Raw genomic sequence first — 15,110 nt, 5'->3', positions numbered from 1 at the left:
CATGTCAAATTACATTAATACAGTTATGACTTCATATACCTGTCCTGATCTCTGGTGTTTCATGTCAAATTACATTAATACAGTTATGACTTCATATACCTGTCCTGAACTCAGGTGTTTCATGTCAAATTACATTAATACAGTTATGACTTCTGTTGGAAATCTCAGAAGCATAGACCAGGAGACTTTGGGATCTCTTGAAGCAGAAGTTACTCTTTATTGAGAAACACGCTGTGCGTCGCTGTGGTCATCCAAAATCTAACTAAACCAGTGACTTGGTAGTTCATATACATTCAAGGGGGAGGGATACATAGAGTAGAGGTGTGGACAATCTAAACAAAGGATGCAAATGCAGTACAGGAATCAGATCATTGCTTACATTTCCCAGCCATTGTCTAATCAGCATAACTGTGTCATTCAAATGCATAGGTGCTAATCCAATCAGTCTGGCAGTATCACCTATACCTTTACATTATCATAGAGACAAAAGCACTGCTGTATCTTGAGCTTGTCCTGCCAAATGGTCAGGATGTAGGATCTGCAGATTTTAAACAGATTCTTAAATTTGTAATTCCACAGTTCCCCCTTTGAGAGTTCTAATAACTCTCACATAATACAAATTTAAACCTTCTTAAATCCCTTCTATAACATATGTTTGTTAACATAAGTTCCATCTTCCAGTCATGCAACTTGTAACAGTTACAGGCACATACATCTTATTCTGTGTCGTGTCCAACATTTACATAAGTGTTGTTCTTTAACTTGAGTATACTGTTGACACACATATACAACGCAGGGTGGTAACATGTTGTATTAACTACATGATGACACAGAAAAACCATGTAGCATAAGCGTGGAAGTCCTAAAAGTCCATGGTGCCTGAATAGCTGTGGAGTCTGTTCCCTGTAGAGTCCATTTCCATGTTTGTCCCAAGATGATTCTTTGTCGTTGTGCAACTCCGAGTTGCTTAGATGACTCCGTCATCATGAAGGTTGTTCATGGTTATCTGAGGTGATGCTTTACACCAGGTGCTGCTTGAGACGTCATGGCATATACACATACCTGCACACAAGAAAACAAAGAAAAAGCAGACCAGCAGTATTCATGCATAGACTTTAGTACGTTAGACCTCTGATGATCCTATAGTTTTTCTGTCTAACTGTGATCATCATAAACTTCTAGTGATCGTATAGTGGTTTTGTTCTTCTTTTTCTTAACCTAGTCTTAATCAATTTGACACCTATAGACCAGTAAGGTGGGGATAAACTGAGAGAGGGGGAAACCTATGAGGAAGTCTTCACCACAGGGTTTAGCCCCCGAGGCCTTATGCACTTCGGTTCTTCCCTGGGCTCCTCACTGGTCTGTGTGTCCTATTCTCTCCCTGTAGTTAGTTTCCAAATTTAAGGTGCTACATCTCCATCTTCCATTGAAACATCAGTCATAGCAGACATCATACCCCATTGAGGATGGACAAGTGAATGGAGTGTGCTGTAGCATAACATTTAAGGCTGTGAGTATACTTAACCTGTTTCCCCAAATGGTGGAAGTGATAGTCAACTTTCTTTTGTTCAGAATGAGTCTTTAAGCTTTCTTGTAAATGACTGGGGAAATTAAGCACTCACAGCCCAAATGGTTAGCATGTCAGCAAGCTGCTGCTCCAAGAGTTTGGAGAAGAGGGGAGGGGCAGTTTCAGTGTAGCAAGTAGACTGAGTAGGAGCTGAGTAAAGCTGTTCATTTCTTTTAATGTCTTTTTGTTTTTCCTACACTCTTTCATCCAATGTCCAGGTTTACCACAGTAATGACATCTGCCTTCTCTCTTAGGACATTTACGTTTCTGTCGATTCTCTGTGTTGACCTTAAAGGATGCTGCTGCAATCTTTACTCTTGTCTTGACATCTGAGTCTCTTTCCCAAATAGCTAACCTATCCAAGTTGTTTTGCAGGGTTCCATTGGACCATGTGAGGTCTAAGAAAGGCAATGCATTTCTGTATTCTGATGAAAGCCCATCAAACCACATGCGGACCAGTGGTCCATTATCCTCTAACACCTTCTCTGGAGTGTCAACTATTCCACTGTATGCTGCCGCTGACTGACAAAATCTTTCAGTGTACTCACTTACAGTTTCATCCTTCTGTACACAACTAGTGATCTTTGACCAGTCTACCTTTGGTCCAACAAGGTTCTGTAACACTCTCAGAACTCCTTCTCTCAATTCGCCTTTGCTGGAATGCTGAAACTCAGAATTATTTACAGCACTTTCAAAATCATTGAATTCTGACTCTTTCAGGATTTGTGACATTAGCTGTGTGACTTCAGCTAGGGACATATCATAGAGCTTCATTTTTCTGGACAACTCTGTCCTAAACTCAGAAAGAATTGCTGAGAATTTGCCATCAGTGCATAGAAATTTTTCTATGTCTTCAGGACCTATTGCGGTACTGACTGCTTGTAACTGCAGTATGGGGGTTACAGATGGAACTGTGTCAACCCCTTTTGCCCTACTCTGAGCCTTTTGTCTCACTCCACACACTTCAACTGCTTTTACATCTCTATCCATGAATCCAGTATTGCTATTGCCCTCTAGTCTACAGAAAGACTGTAAGTCAGGATAGCTTTCATCTGACTGTTGGTCTTTTGAGTCACATTTGGTTGAGGCTTTGTTAAGGCCCAACTTCTGAGTGAGACGAGACACTCTAGTGTGCAACTGTTTGTTCTGCTCTTCTAACTTAGCAATATGTTGGATTTGTTCTTGTGCAATGGATAGAGTAAATTCTCTGTGGCAGCAGATAATGCCCTTCATATTTTTCTTCCGAATACAAGCACCAAGTACCTTTTTGCATTCTTCAATGGACCAAACTTTTTCTGGATGAATCCCAAATTTCTTTGTCAAATCCAATCTGACTGACTCAGTCACTATTGAGTCCATGTGCTTTCCTAACACTGATTTGAACTCACTATCTGTCCATAAAGGAGTAGCTAGTCCACCTTTCTCAGTTGTTGGAATAAGTCTAGCGTTCTTTCTCAACATTGTGTAATGTCTTTCTGGTACAACAATACACTTCAACACTTCCCTGACAGAGCAGAGGTTAACCTAGTTAATACACATCGTAATGTATTCAACCTTCTCTGGTGAGCAGAGTAGAACCAACTTGCTAACACACTGTAACAACTGTAACCTTCCCTGAATTAACAGAGGATGAACCTTCTTCTCTAGCAAAGTAGAGGATGGCTATTCTGTTAACACACCACCTTCCATGATAAAACCGAGGACAACACAAATTATTAGCACTTTACACTAATTCTTCCCTGCCTGAACAGAGGATACCTAATTATTAGCATGTGATGCTAAACTTCCCTGCCTAAACAGAGGATAAACTTCATCTCTAAAAGAACATTTTTAGAGGATAACTTAGTTAACCAAACCCTACAGCTGTCTGTTAACTCTTCTCTGACGGCGCAGAGGATAACAACTGGTCTTAATGGTTCTTTTGGATAGAGTATCACTCACCAACCCTTGGGTGAACAGGAAAATTCAGCCTGGATCTTCCTTTGGATCAGATCTTTGTTGTGCTTGAAGTTTCAATCTGGATTGAGATGAGAAGCTCTATCCGGGTCACGGCACCAAAACTGTTGGAAATCTCAGAAGCATAGACCAGGAGACTTTGGGATCTCTTGAAGCAGAAGTTACTCTTTATTGAGAAACACGCTGTGCGTCGCTGTGGTCATCCAAAATCTAACTAAACCAGTGACTTGGTAGTTCATATACATTCAAGGGGGAGGGATACATAGAGTAGAGGTGTGGACAATCTAAACAAAGGATGCAAATGCAGTACAGGAATCAGATCATTGCTTACATTTCCCAGCCATGGTCTAATCAGCATAACTGTGTCATTCAAATGCATAGGTGCTAATCCAATCAGTCTGGCAGTATCACCTATACCTTTACATTATCATAGAGACAAAAGCACTGCTGTATCTTGAGCTTGTCCTGCCAAATGGTCAGGATGTAGGATCTGCAGATTTTAAACAGATTCTTAAATTTGTAATTCCACACTTCATATACCTGTCCTGATCTCAGGTGTTTCATGTCAAATTACATTAATACAGTTATGACTTCATATACCTGTCCTGATCTCTGGTGTTTCATGTCAAATTACATTAATACAGTTAAAATTACATTAATAATGTTATAAGTTCAGATACTGGTCCTGATTGTTCCATGTTCACAATATACTATTCAGTTATGGAATACCCATTTCACTTCAGTAAGCTTACTGACTTTACAATTCTATCATGGAGTTATCACACAATACAAATCTGTAGTTAAACCTCAGATTTTATTAATCTCCATTTTGCCATTTTATAGATTTTTATTAATCTCTATTTTCAGCCAATTGCTTGTAAAGAAATTATTCAGAATTATTATTCAGTTAATTCCATTCTGAATTTAATTTACACAGATAGAACATAATATGTTTGATGATGTTTGAAGAACTAGTTGATTCACTGCTTACAGGATCTTCTCATGTATTATCTCCCAAACCATCACTTTTTGGAAGAGTGGAATGTCACACTACAGAGAAAGAGACAAATGAATCAAGAGTATAGTAAAATGCTTAAAGGATTAAAGGTGTGAACAGAACAGTACCTGTCTGAAAGTGAGTGGCTTTCCTTGAGAAAGGAAGTCTGCATATTTACAGACAAAAACACCACAGTCATTGCCATTCACCTGTTTAGGAATTGCCTAGACACAATTTTAAGCAGAATATTTAGTCTTAAAATGACACTTAATTGAAAGAAGATCCATATAATTCATTATATGGTGTCATACATAAGTTCTCATTCGGCCGATGGTCCACCTGGAAGCCTCCATGATGCAGCCTTTCTTGACCTTGTGCTCCTCTGTGAGGTACTTTCTGTTAAATTAAACAGAAGATGCATATGTAGATATTCAAAGATGAATGATCAAACCACAGAATAACAGAAAAAATAAGAAGACACTCACAACAACATGTGACAGATATCATCATGTCTCTGACCAATTGAGTCATAGCACTGTATGGTCTGGGATTTGAAATCAATTACCTGGTGGTTCAAAGCAATATAGGTAACAAGACAAACTGAAAATCATAAATAGTGTTTTACACTTTTCAAAAACATGTAAATATAAAACAGTGCATCCTAACTTATAAATGACTTACAGCCAAAGCCCAATGCATGCCTAGGTGCAAAGGAACAAAAACAAGATCAAAGAGGAAGAGGTCCTGAGTTTTTGTCCAGTTCTTCACTGCTGCATGGCCTTCACCGCTCTGAAGCTTTGAGTAGAAGAAAGTGCTGAAAGAGAAGACTTTAAGGCTTCCCAGCTGATCACTGTTTCTTTTCATTAGCAAGGACAAATAGAAGTTGATAACCTTGAAAAGAGAAGATAGAAAAAAAATATTTAAAAAATTATTAGGAATGCATGACATTGGTCACATTCAGCCAAGGCATTTATCTTAAGTAAATAGTCAATTTATTTTTCTAACTTTTACCTTGTCATTAAGCCAGCAACCCTCCTTCAGTGTGGCCAAGTCACCCTGTGTAATACACAGTTTGAAGGCTCTGCTGATCACCTGGTTTGGGTCTTGTAGTGCCAGAGTATCATTCACCTCAGATGACATGTCCTACACATAAACAGAACAGAAAAACTTAAAAAACAAGCTAAAATAATTTGATCTGTGGACAAACTTTATTTACAAAACGCTCTAATCATCGTTAGAATTTTACTATCACATAAATATAAAATTTCACCTCTGACAGCCTGGGTAAGTGCTCACTATGGTACAAATGAGAAAATCTGTCACCATGTGTCATTGTGGTCGCTTGTGTCAATTCATCTTCAGAAAGATCCACACCACATGGCTTTTTTATGTCAAGGCAAATGCACAAAACAACTTGCTAAATTTCAAGTGAGATTTTCTGTAAAAACAACAGAGTAAGATAAAGAAGTGTATATTACCTGAACAGAGTTTTTGTCCATCTCTGTGTCTTCTGTCCTCTGGGATTCTGGGATATTTGTTTTTGACTTTTTATGGATATTTGTATCCTCTGATAATGAAATTAATTAAAATCAAAACATTACATTTACATGAGAAACACACAAAGGCATTTTAAAAATAAGCATATAAAAATACCAGCATCAGGTACTGTTTGAGGTAAGATGAATTGCTCACAAAATTTTTACTTTTCTGTCATCCTTTACTCACCCTCAAGATAATCTTTGGAATACAAATTCAAATTGGAACAACATGAGTGTAAGTAAAGGATGACAAATGTCATTTTTAGTTTCTGTATTCTATATAACACTTTTAACAAACATTGTAAATGAAAGTCAAATACACACCTTTATTTGCACCTATTTCCACTGTTTTACGTTTCCTGGATGTTTTTTGTTTGACTTTCTTCAAGCGACTTGGTAAAGCTCTAAGATTTTTCTTGGCAGGTTCTTGCTGCTGGAGAACCAGGCCATCTTCCTTGGGTAAACAGGATTTCAGGGTCTCACAAAGGTCATGAACAACTCTGGATGCATTCTTGATAGCTTCTTTATCAGTGCAAATATATGAAATGTCGTGCAAAGTCTTCAGCTCTTCACGTAGATGCCACTGATCGACTGCTACACCTGATGACTGTGACTTACTACTTACTTTCGGCTTCCCCGTGCATGGTACAGGACTATCAAAAACATCAAAGCAGAGGTCTTCTTGATTGCTGATTTCATTGCACTGGGGATCTTGTGTTAAAGCAACATTGAAATCCAGAGTTACATATGGGTTTTGACGGTACTCTGGGCTAAGATCAACCCACGTTTTGTCAGTGTGCCTAAAAATGGCAAAGAAATGCTTGCATGGTAAGAACGTTGTTTTGAAGAGGACACATTCACATGATGGGTATTTTTCAGAGTCACCAAGTTCTACTTTGTACCATGCAGAAGTTGTCTCACTCTTGACCTTAAAAGATTCCTTTCCAAGCACTTTTACGTGTTCTTTGGAATAGCTGGAAGCTGCCTTGATACTGTTCAAGCAATGTTTGACAAAACTTCTTGGTCTGTCTTTCAGAAATGCTGGAACAGCTGGATTGTAAGTCTTGCATTCACTACTGTAGATGAAGTTGAGTCTACTGTATGACAGCAACTGCTCTGGGACAAACTCACATACTAGTGTTTCAAGCAGAGATGACAGACTTCCTGTGCCAGAAAATTTGAGGTAGAAGCTCTTCAATGATTTATTGAGTGCCTCAACTCCATTGTTGGTGGTAACTGCCACAGAGAACCCATGCGGTGCATAGGCCCTACACCACCTCTAGAAAACAACAAAAACAATGAAATTAGCTTGATACAAGTAAGTTCTGTAGGAAGAACGGAACAAAGAAACATCAAGTGCAAAGTGAGTGGAAGTGCTCTAAATGCCTGCCTGTCCTTTACCTTCTACCTGTTTTAATGTACAACTATTGAACATGAAATGTGGAACACAGAACATGTCCAGTGCAGTACCTCACCTCCTGAACACACAACCACCTTTTATCAACATAATTTTTGACTTCAAGGGATTTGTAAACTTTGCTCTCCTTCAGTCTTTCAACCTCACTATCACAAGCTGCTTCACTTGGGGCACTAGCTATGTCACGAAGGTGGTCAAGTAGTTCATTTTGCTCAGAGAGAGACAACTTGTTCTTGGCTGTCAGGGAGAGTACATGGGAGATTAAAAGTCATTGGAAAAGTGATACAACTTAACTTTTAATAAACAGGCTTGGCTATTGCAAGAAAAAAAGATGTAATATAACAGGTCTATTGTCCTGTTGGAATCCAAAAGTATCTGTTATTAATAAATAAATAAAATGATAATAATCAAATAGGTCCAAGGGTAGTAGGCTGTGAAAGGCTATGGCAATTTGGGAATTGCCAAACTTAGCAATTTCTAAAACCTGAATAAACTGAGATTTACTGAATTTACTGAAAGTAAATTCTGTACTGGTGTACTGCTAATAATGAGGGAAAAATAGCAACAATGTATTTTTTTTTTTTTTTTTTGTAATCATGTATCAAGACTTTGGCCCATATTTTCAGGAGTAAATTTTAAATGCAGCGCAATATTTTATACATCACAAATGAAAGTTTATTTCATCCATACCTTGCTTTGTCCATGGCATCCAAGCTTGCTCACGATGGAATGAGCATAGATAGTTCTGAGAATTTGGAAATACATGTTTCAAAGCTTGATATTCTTGTTGTGAGTAATCAAGCATGAAGTATTTTGGCTCCCAATGCTGATTCCACTGTTTCAAGATGTTAAGGGCTTCGGTTATTGCAGCAGTTGTCTCATTTTCACATATAAACTCAGCGATAGGCTTGTATCCAACATTTGTCCGAACAACAAGAAGAAACAAGGGCAATGCATATTTGGTTGTTCTGTAAGTAGCATCAAGAAGGACCATATCTCCATAACGCTTAAGTAATTCCTGTTGTTGTGCATTCTGATGAATAAACAAGAAAGTTTCTTGTGAAGATGTTATCTCCTGTGTGATGTTACTCTCCAAATCAGAGTCTTCAGAGACTGGAAATCCTTGTTCTTCTGTTTTCACTTCAAACTTCAGAACTGTCTGCTCGATGTTGTTTTCTGTACATTTCCGAAAGAAAAACTTGGCATTTGGATCTGTTAATTTCCATTCATCAATTTTTTTCTACCTGCAGTTGATCAAAGCCAGAATATTTTCCACAAACTAAGGCTTGATGCACATGGTTTTGGATAACATGGCTTGAAGGGTAGTACGATGGGTCTTGTGGATGTGGTAGAACGCTTCCCATTTCTGAAAGCTCTTTCTGGACAAACGTTTTCAGTACCTTCTTCAGGAAAGGAACTGAGGTTATTCCAAGTGACACATATTCCTGTATTTTGTCACGCACCATGTAATGGATGTTATTTGAGAAATGACAGTTTTGTGAAGTGTTGTGGTTTTTGTGTGCCCCTTCCAAAGGTATTTTGACATGGATAATTTCTGAAGTGACGGTGGTTTTTTCTTTTAATGACTCCAGAACACCCTTAATTGCCACTTGTCTTTCAGTTCTAGAACTTGTTTTAGTCACAGCAAACTGATCATATCTGTGAACAACAACTTTGTTTAATAATATCCATTCAATAATTATCCAATATGTTGAACCACCCTTTTATTAGACGACACAAGAAATATGCAATTCATCACTAATTTAATTGATTTTACAGAATATGTAAATATATAAACTTTAAAGTCGTGTTTCTCAATTGTGAGTCTGTTTATACAGAGTCATGAAAAACATGGAAGAAATACTGTAGTTACAAAACTGTAGTCAGGTTGATTCATCAGCACTTGATGTCAAACTAGGGGCACTAAGCAAAAACAGTTGAGAACCACTGGGTCTCTTTCACTAAGCAATGCACAAATTTGTGCATGAAATCTGTGTATGAACATTTTCATCAATAACTTTAATTCTAAAATGCATTCTAAATCTACTGAAAAACATAGGAACTAATAAAAAGAAATCAAATACTCGTAATGGCCTTATAAACATTTTAAGATGAGAATTAGTGAATGAGACCCACTATTCCCACTGTTTTAAAGCTACATTAAAAAAAGATGAAAAAACGTTTACTTAATATTTACTAAAGAAGAGAAATTGCTTTTTATTTCAAACTTTTTTTGTATATCTGAATCATTTTTAAAGATGTATTCCTGTCTACATATTATGTAAACTGTATATAAAGCCATGCTAATGTAAAACTTACCTTACTACATAGCGGACATAAAGTTTTGCTGGGCAATCCACTTTCTTGCTGTTTTGAATATGGAACCTTTTTCTTCTTGTGTATTCATGTTCAGTATACTGCAGAACAAAAGAACATAAAGCTTAAATTAAATATTTTTTGGGCCAGACACTAACATTCATTTGTCAGTGAACAAACATTTTCATTTGGCATACAGTGCCCTCCATAAGTATTGGAACAGTAATGACAAAATTGTTCTGTTAGCTGTGGTGTCAAGACATCTATAAATATTATTCATATGAAGCAGAAGTACAGAATGTCACATTTTATTATTGACTGTTTCAACACAAAATGTTTTACCAACTAAGTACAGCACTTTTAAAGTGTCAAACCTCTACCTAATGTGAGCAGAAGTATTGGGATGGTTTAACTTAAAGTAAATCTAAAAGTGTAAAGCTAATATTTAATTGTGAATCCCTTGCAATCAATCACAAGAGCAAGAGCAAGTCTGTGACCCATAGACATCACCAGACTCTTGGTTTCACACTTTGAAATGGTTTTCCAGGCCTTTAATGCAGCCATTTTCAATGATTGCTTGTTTTGGGGAGTTTCTGTCTTTAGTGTCCTCTTCAGCTGCTGAAATGCTTCTTCAATAGGTTTAAATCTGGAGATTGACTTGGAATGTCTTGAAAAAGATAGATACCACTGGCAAGCTTCAGCAACCAACAACGACCAGGTCATGACAGACAATTGACAAGGACTATGAAAAAACCTCTAAAATAGCTGTCAGTAAAATCACCAGCAACCTCCAGAAAGCTGGGGGAATGGTCTCACAATCTTCACCAACAGAATTACAGAGGCTACACAGCAAAATCAAACATCTGAGCAGTACCAAAAATAGGAAAGCCCATTAGAATTTGCAAAAACACAGAGATGAGCCAGTAGAGTTTTAGAACAGAGTTTTATGGACAGATGAGACAAAGATTAACCTTTATCAAAGTGGGATCAAAGCAGAAAGTGTGGAGAATTCTGCAAATGATCCAAGGCATACAAGCTCATCTTGAAAGCATGGTGGAGGTGGTGTCATTTCATGGGCATGCATGTCTGCCTCTGGAACAGGCTCAATCATCTTTATTGAGGAGTTATTCAATGATGGCAGCAGAAGAATGAATTCAGAAGTGTACAAAAGTGTCTTGCCTACCAGCATTCAAGAAGATACCACAGACTCACTGGGGAGTGCTTCATATGGCAACAGGACAATGACTCAAAACACTAGTACTGCCAACTCAGTCAAGATTGTCATGGTAAAGAAATTTTGGGTTCTTAAATTGACTAAGTCAGTCTCCAGATCCTATTGAACACGCATTTCAGCAGCTGAAGAGGAGACTAAAGGCAGAAAGAAGCAACTGTTGAAAATGGCTGCATTAAAGGCCTGAAAATGTGTGAAACCAAGAGTCTGGTGATGTCTATGGGTCACAGACTCACTCCTGTGATTGCTTGCAAGGGATTCACAATTAAATATTAGCTTTTACACAAAAGCATTTACTTTAAGTTAAATTGTCCCAATGCTTCTGCTCACATTAGGTAGAGGGTTGATACTTTAAAAGTGTTGTACTTGGTTGGTAAAACATTTAGTGTTGAAACGTTCAATAATAAAATGTGACATTCTGTACCTCTGCCTCATATGAATCATATTTATAGATGTCTTGACACCACAGCTAACAGAACAATTTTGTCTTTACTGTTCCGATACTTATGGGGGGCACTGTATATGAATTCGTAAAGTACACATGCTTCTTATTCTGCAGAATGATGGCAGAAATCCAGTTCCCCTGCATGTAATAAAACAACAAAAAAAAGATCAAATGTTTTATGCTCAAATGGTAAAAATTAGTTATGTTGACAAATATAAACTGTGCAAATATATGGCCTTATACATTTTAAAGGCACACTATATATCTTTTTTTACAACATTTATATAATGGTTGAATACACCATACATCTTCTAAACCATGTTTTTGGCTTATCCTGAATCAGTACAGTATACCTGTAATAAATGTTTACTTATTCAAACTATTTGAGACCAAGTGAGACACCAACTGCTGTGGAGTAGCTCCAGCTGCAATGTTCTTCTGCAAGATGCATACAATTTTATTTATTAATCACTAGAGTGGCAAAAATTACATAGTGTACCTTTAAACATTTTTGGCACTAAAGGGCTAGCTCATCCAAAAATTAAAATTCAGTCATTATTTACTCACCCTCATGTCGTTTCAAACCTGTATGACTTTCGTTCATCTTAAGATAATAAACACAAAACATATTTTTTATGAAATCAGAGATTTCAGTCCCTCCATTCACAGTCCATGCAACTACCACTTTCAAGGACCAGAAAGGTAGTAAAGACATCATCAACTTTAACCTCAATTTCATAGTTTAAACTTAAGTTTATGAAACAATGTAAGTGCTTTGTTCGCATTAAAAAAAGAACACTTTTTGCCACTTTATTTACAGAAAATGCATTTCCAACACGTTTACAAGAGCACCAGATGCATGCATGTTCTGTTAATGTGAAATAATTTTTTTTGTGTGAGCAAACAAAGCCAAAAAAAAAAAAAAAAAAATGTTGTTGAGGTTGAACAACTAGAGTCACATGGATTACTCTAACGAAGTCTTTACTTTCTTTCTGGAGCTTGAAATGGGAAATTACTTACTGTAGCTATCAGTGGAGAGACATAAATCTCTGATTAATTAAAAAGAGACTCTTTTGTGTTCTCAAAAAAAAAAAAAAAAAAAAAAAAAAATTTTTGAGTAATTGACAGGCATTTCATTGTTTCTTAAACAATTCTCACACTTTGATTTGGCTCAGATTTGTAATTTCATACTGTACTTATTCTAAACATGAAAGGTAAAAAGACAAACACTGTTGTTGTGCTCAAACTTTTGTCAGGTAGTTTAAAACTATATTTTACAACTTTTAGCATTACATAAACTAAACCAGTGGTTTCCAATCTTGCACTTGGAAGGCCACCTTCCAGAAATGTTTATTTACAGCCCTAAGCAATCACACCTGAATCAGCTAATAAAGGTTTTCAAAACCACTCAAATCTGTGGGAAAGTGACCCTGCAGGAACAGAATTGGATACCTCTGCACTGAATTCATAACCAGTGTGGTGAACAAAATGTGTAGCGATACATACCAAATCATCTGTTGTGGGTGTCTTCTTGTAGTTCTTTCCGTGCTGACAAGCATATATCACCCTTCTTTTCACAGAGAGTGGGACATGTTCTGAATAGTCTTCCACTTTCCACAGACATCGTGGTGTCACTTTCTGTTTTTTGTGACTGTCATCAGACCTGTTATGAGGAAAAAGGACAATTAAAATCATGAATAAATACTGCAGTAAATATATTGCTCACTGTTAGTTAATGCTTTAACTGTTCTTAAATGAGACCTTATTGTAAAGAGTTACCCTCTGCTACCTATTATCCTCTTACATATTTCTTTATACAGAGAATTATACTATATAGTTTTAATGTGTTTTCAGTAGTGAATATATCTGAAACATGATCAATTTCTTATATCATGGCAAATAAAGTTCACAAGATATTTCCATAATACAGAAACAAGTACAAAAATATTTCTCATAAGGGGAAAAACATGCAGTAAATATATGGACTGTTAAATTACCAAACTGTGTAAGATGTGCCTGATGCACGCTTGTGACTTTCCAGTAGATGTTTCAGTTCTTCTTCTGAAGAAACAATTCCTGTGATGTACTCTTCCGATGATGTACATATTTTGAAATTAGTTGGGAGCCAGTCTGTTAGAAACAAAGTATGCTATAAACAAAGTATATTTCAAGAGGTGCATTACTCTGCATTATCTTTTTCTTTATATTCACTCAGCATAACTGGTGAAAGATGCATGATATGGCTATACAAAAATGTCAGTTAATTAATTAAGATCAAATTACGATGGTTTATTATGGTAAAAGTGTAGCAAACGTTTTTGGCGGATTGATTACCATTTGTATAACCACGGTTTTAATAAAAATACCATGGTTAAACCAGATTATCAAACCCATGATTATTTTATGATTACCATGGACTTCAATAACCATGTTTTGGTTTTATTTGTAATAAAACTTACAGTAAACCCTAAGTAAAATACTAACGTTGCGGCACGTTTTTTGTTTGTTTATTTGTTTCGAAAATAGCTTCTGTAAGATAATAAAACATAAAAATATCTACCTGTATGACTGTTTTGTCCTTCATTATCCATCTTAGGTATGCTCTTTTTCCTCCTTCATTATCCATCTGAGTTGATCCTGGGATTGGAAATGCCCGCGCAAAAACAAAAAACAAAAAACAGTATTCTGCGCATGATCGGTGACCTCTTTTTTTTGGAAAGAGGGCGTTTTACTAATACCTCTAGAAACGCCCATTTTACGTCGTCGTAATGAAACCCCTGGAATTTAGTGAATGCCGTAACCCGGGTAATCAGGTTACCAGTTCTTCTTCTTCTTCTTCTTAGTTTTATGGCAGATTGCAACCATGGCTTATCAGGTGCATACCGCCACCTACTGTATCGGAGTATGTAGCATGGATATGAATCTACTTTACAAAATAATTAAAAAAAAAAAAAAAAAAAATTAACAAGTAAAAATAAAATTAAATCCTATCATACAACCATATATCCTTTAAGTATTCCACAACAGCATCCTGCGTTTTGTTAACCCCTTCTCCTGTTGTTCCCAATACACCTTCAAGGTTCCATTTCCTTCCAATCTGAATTATCTTTTGCTTTAATCTATTCCTCTCTTCCCTATATTTTCTGCAATGTAATAGTATATGTTCTGCATTTTCTGTGATTTTACATTCCATACATTCATCTGATTTACATTTACCTAATAAAAACAATGTTTTATTTAACCCTGTATGGTCAAACCTCAGTCTGGTTAAAACAGACTCCTCCCTTCGTTTCCTTCTGTTAATACCTTGTGCGTTAATACATTTCTGTATACTATAATATTTTCTTCCACTATTATCCATGTCCCATATGTCCTGCCATTTCTTCATCATTTCTCTTTTAATTATTGATTTAGCTTCTCCTTTGCCAAATGGAATATTTATAATATCATTTATCCTGGTTGATTTCTTTGCTATTTTGTCTGCTTCCTCATTCCCTTTAATATTTACATGAGCAGGTACCCAGCAGAATCTCACATCTATCTGAAGCCTCCACAATCTAAATAAACTTTGGTGGATTTCTAGCATTAAATCTTCTCTATTAGACATCATATTTTGAATACTGTAAAGGGCAGGTTACCAGTT

General features: G+C 36.6%; 2 protein-coding genes across 2 annotated transcripts; both read right to left on the bottom strand.

Annotated features, from left to right (window-relative positions):
• Window positions 1–967: 967 nt before the first annotated feature.
• LOC137016399 (uncharacterized) lies at window positions 968–8,668 on the bottom strand. Its single transcript, XM_067380783.1, has 12 exons — window positions 8,166–8,668; window positions 6,383–7,335; window positions 5,999–6,087; window positions 5,791–5,901; window positions 5,532–5,663; window positions 5,202–5,411; window positions 5,006–5,085; window positions 4,832–4,916; window positions 4,649–4,744; window positions 4,515–4,573; window positions 1,831–3,071; window positions 968–1,062 (listed from the first exon to the last, which is right to left on the bottom strand). Exons 1-12 carry the CDS (start codon window positions 8,177–8,179, stop codon window positions 968–970), a joined length of 3,165 nt encoding a protein of 1,054 aa, XP_067236884.1. The 5' UTR covers window positions 8,180–8,668.
• A 36-nt stretch (window positions 8,669–8,704) lies between these two features.
• On the bottom strand, window positions 8,705–14,165 carry LOC137016398 (calcium-responsive transcription factor-like). Its single transcript, XM_067380782.1, has 5 exons — window positions 14,028–14,165; window positions 13,465–13,597; window positions 12,974–13,130; window positions 9,795–9,892; window positions 8,705–9,134 (listed from the first exon to the last, which is right to left on the bottom strand). Exons 1-5 carry the CDS (start codon window positions 14,056–14,058, stop codon window positions 8,705–8,707), a joined length of 849 nt encoding a protein of 282 aa, XP_067236883.1. The 5' UTR covers window positions 14,059–14,165.
• Window positions 14,166–15,110: the final 945 nt, after the last annotated feature.

The sequence above is a fragment of the Chanodichthys erythropterus genome, unplaced genomic scaffold (assembly GCF_024489055.1).
Source record: "Chanodichthys erythropterus isolate Z2021 unplaced genomic scaffold, ASM2448905v1 ctg001550_np12, whole genome shotgun sequence".
NCBI classification, from domain to species: domain Eukaryota; kingdom Metazoa; phylum Chordata; class Actinopteri; order Cypriniformes; family Xenocyprididae; genus Chanodichthys; species Chanodichthys erythropterus.
The sequence above is the reverse complement of the archived record's forward strand: the minus strand, read 5'-3'. Positions and strand labels throughout refer to the sequence as shown.

Excerpts from the sequence above, each read along its gene's own strand:
- LOC137016399 (XM_067380783.1), bottom strand. Across the intron at positions 5,902-5,998 it reads TGGACAAAAACTCTGTTCAG|CCATGTGGTGTGGATCTTTC; the intron begins GTAATATACACT and ends GACATAAAAAAG. Across the intron at positions 5,664-5,790 it reads ACTTACCCAGGCTGTCAGAG|GACATGTCATCTGAGGTGAA; the intron begins GTGAAATTTTAT and ends GTTTATGTGTAG.
- LOC137016398 (XM_067380782.1), bottom strand. The coding sequence starts at position 14,058 with ATGGATAATGAAGGACAAAACAGTCATACAG. Across the intron at positions 13,598-14,027 it reads AGGACAAAACAGTCATACAG|ACTGGCTCCCAACTAATTTC; the intron begins GTAGATATTTTT and ends TGTTTCTAACAG. Across the intron at positions 13,131-13,464 it reads GGCACATCTTACACAGTTTG|GTCTGATGACAGTCACAAAA; the intron begins GTAATTTAACAG and ends TCCTCATAACAG.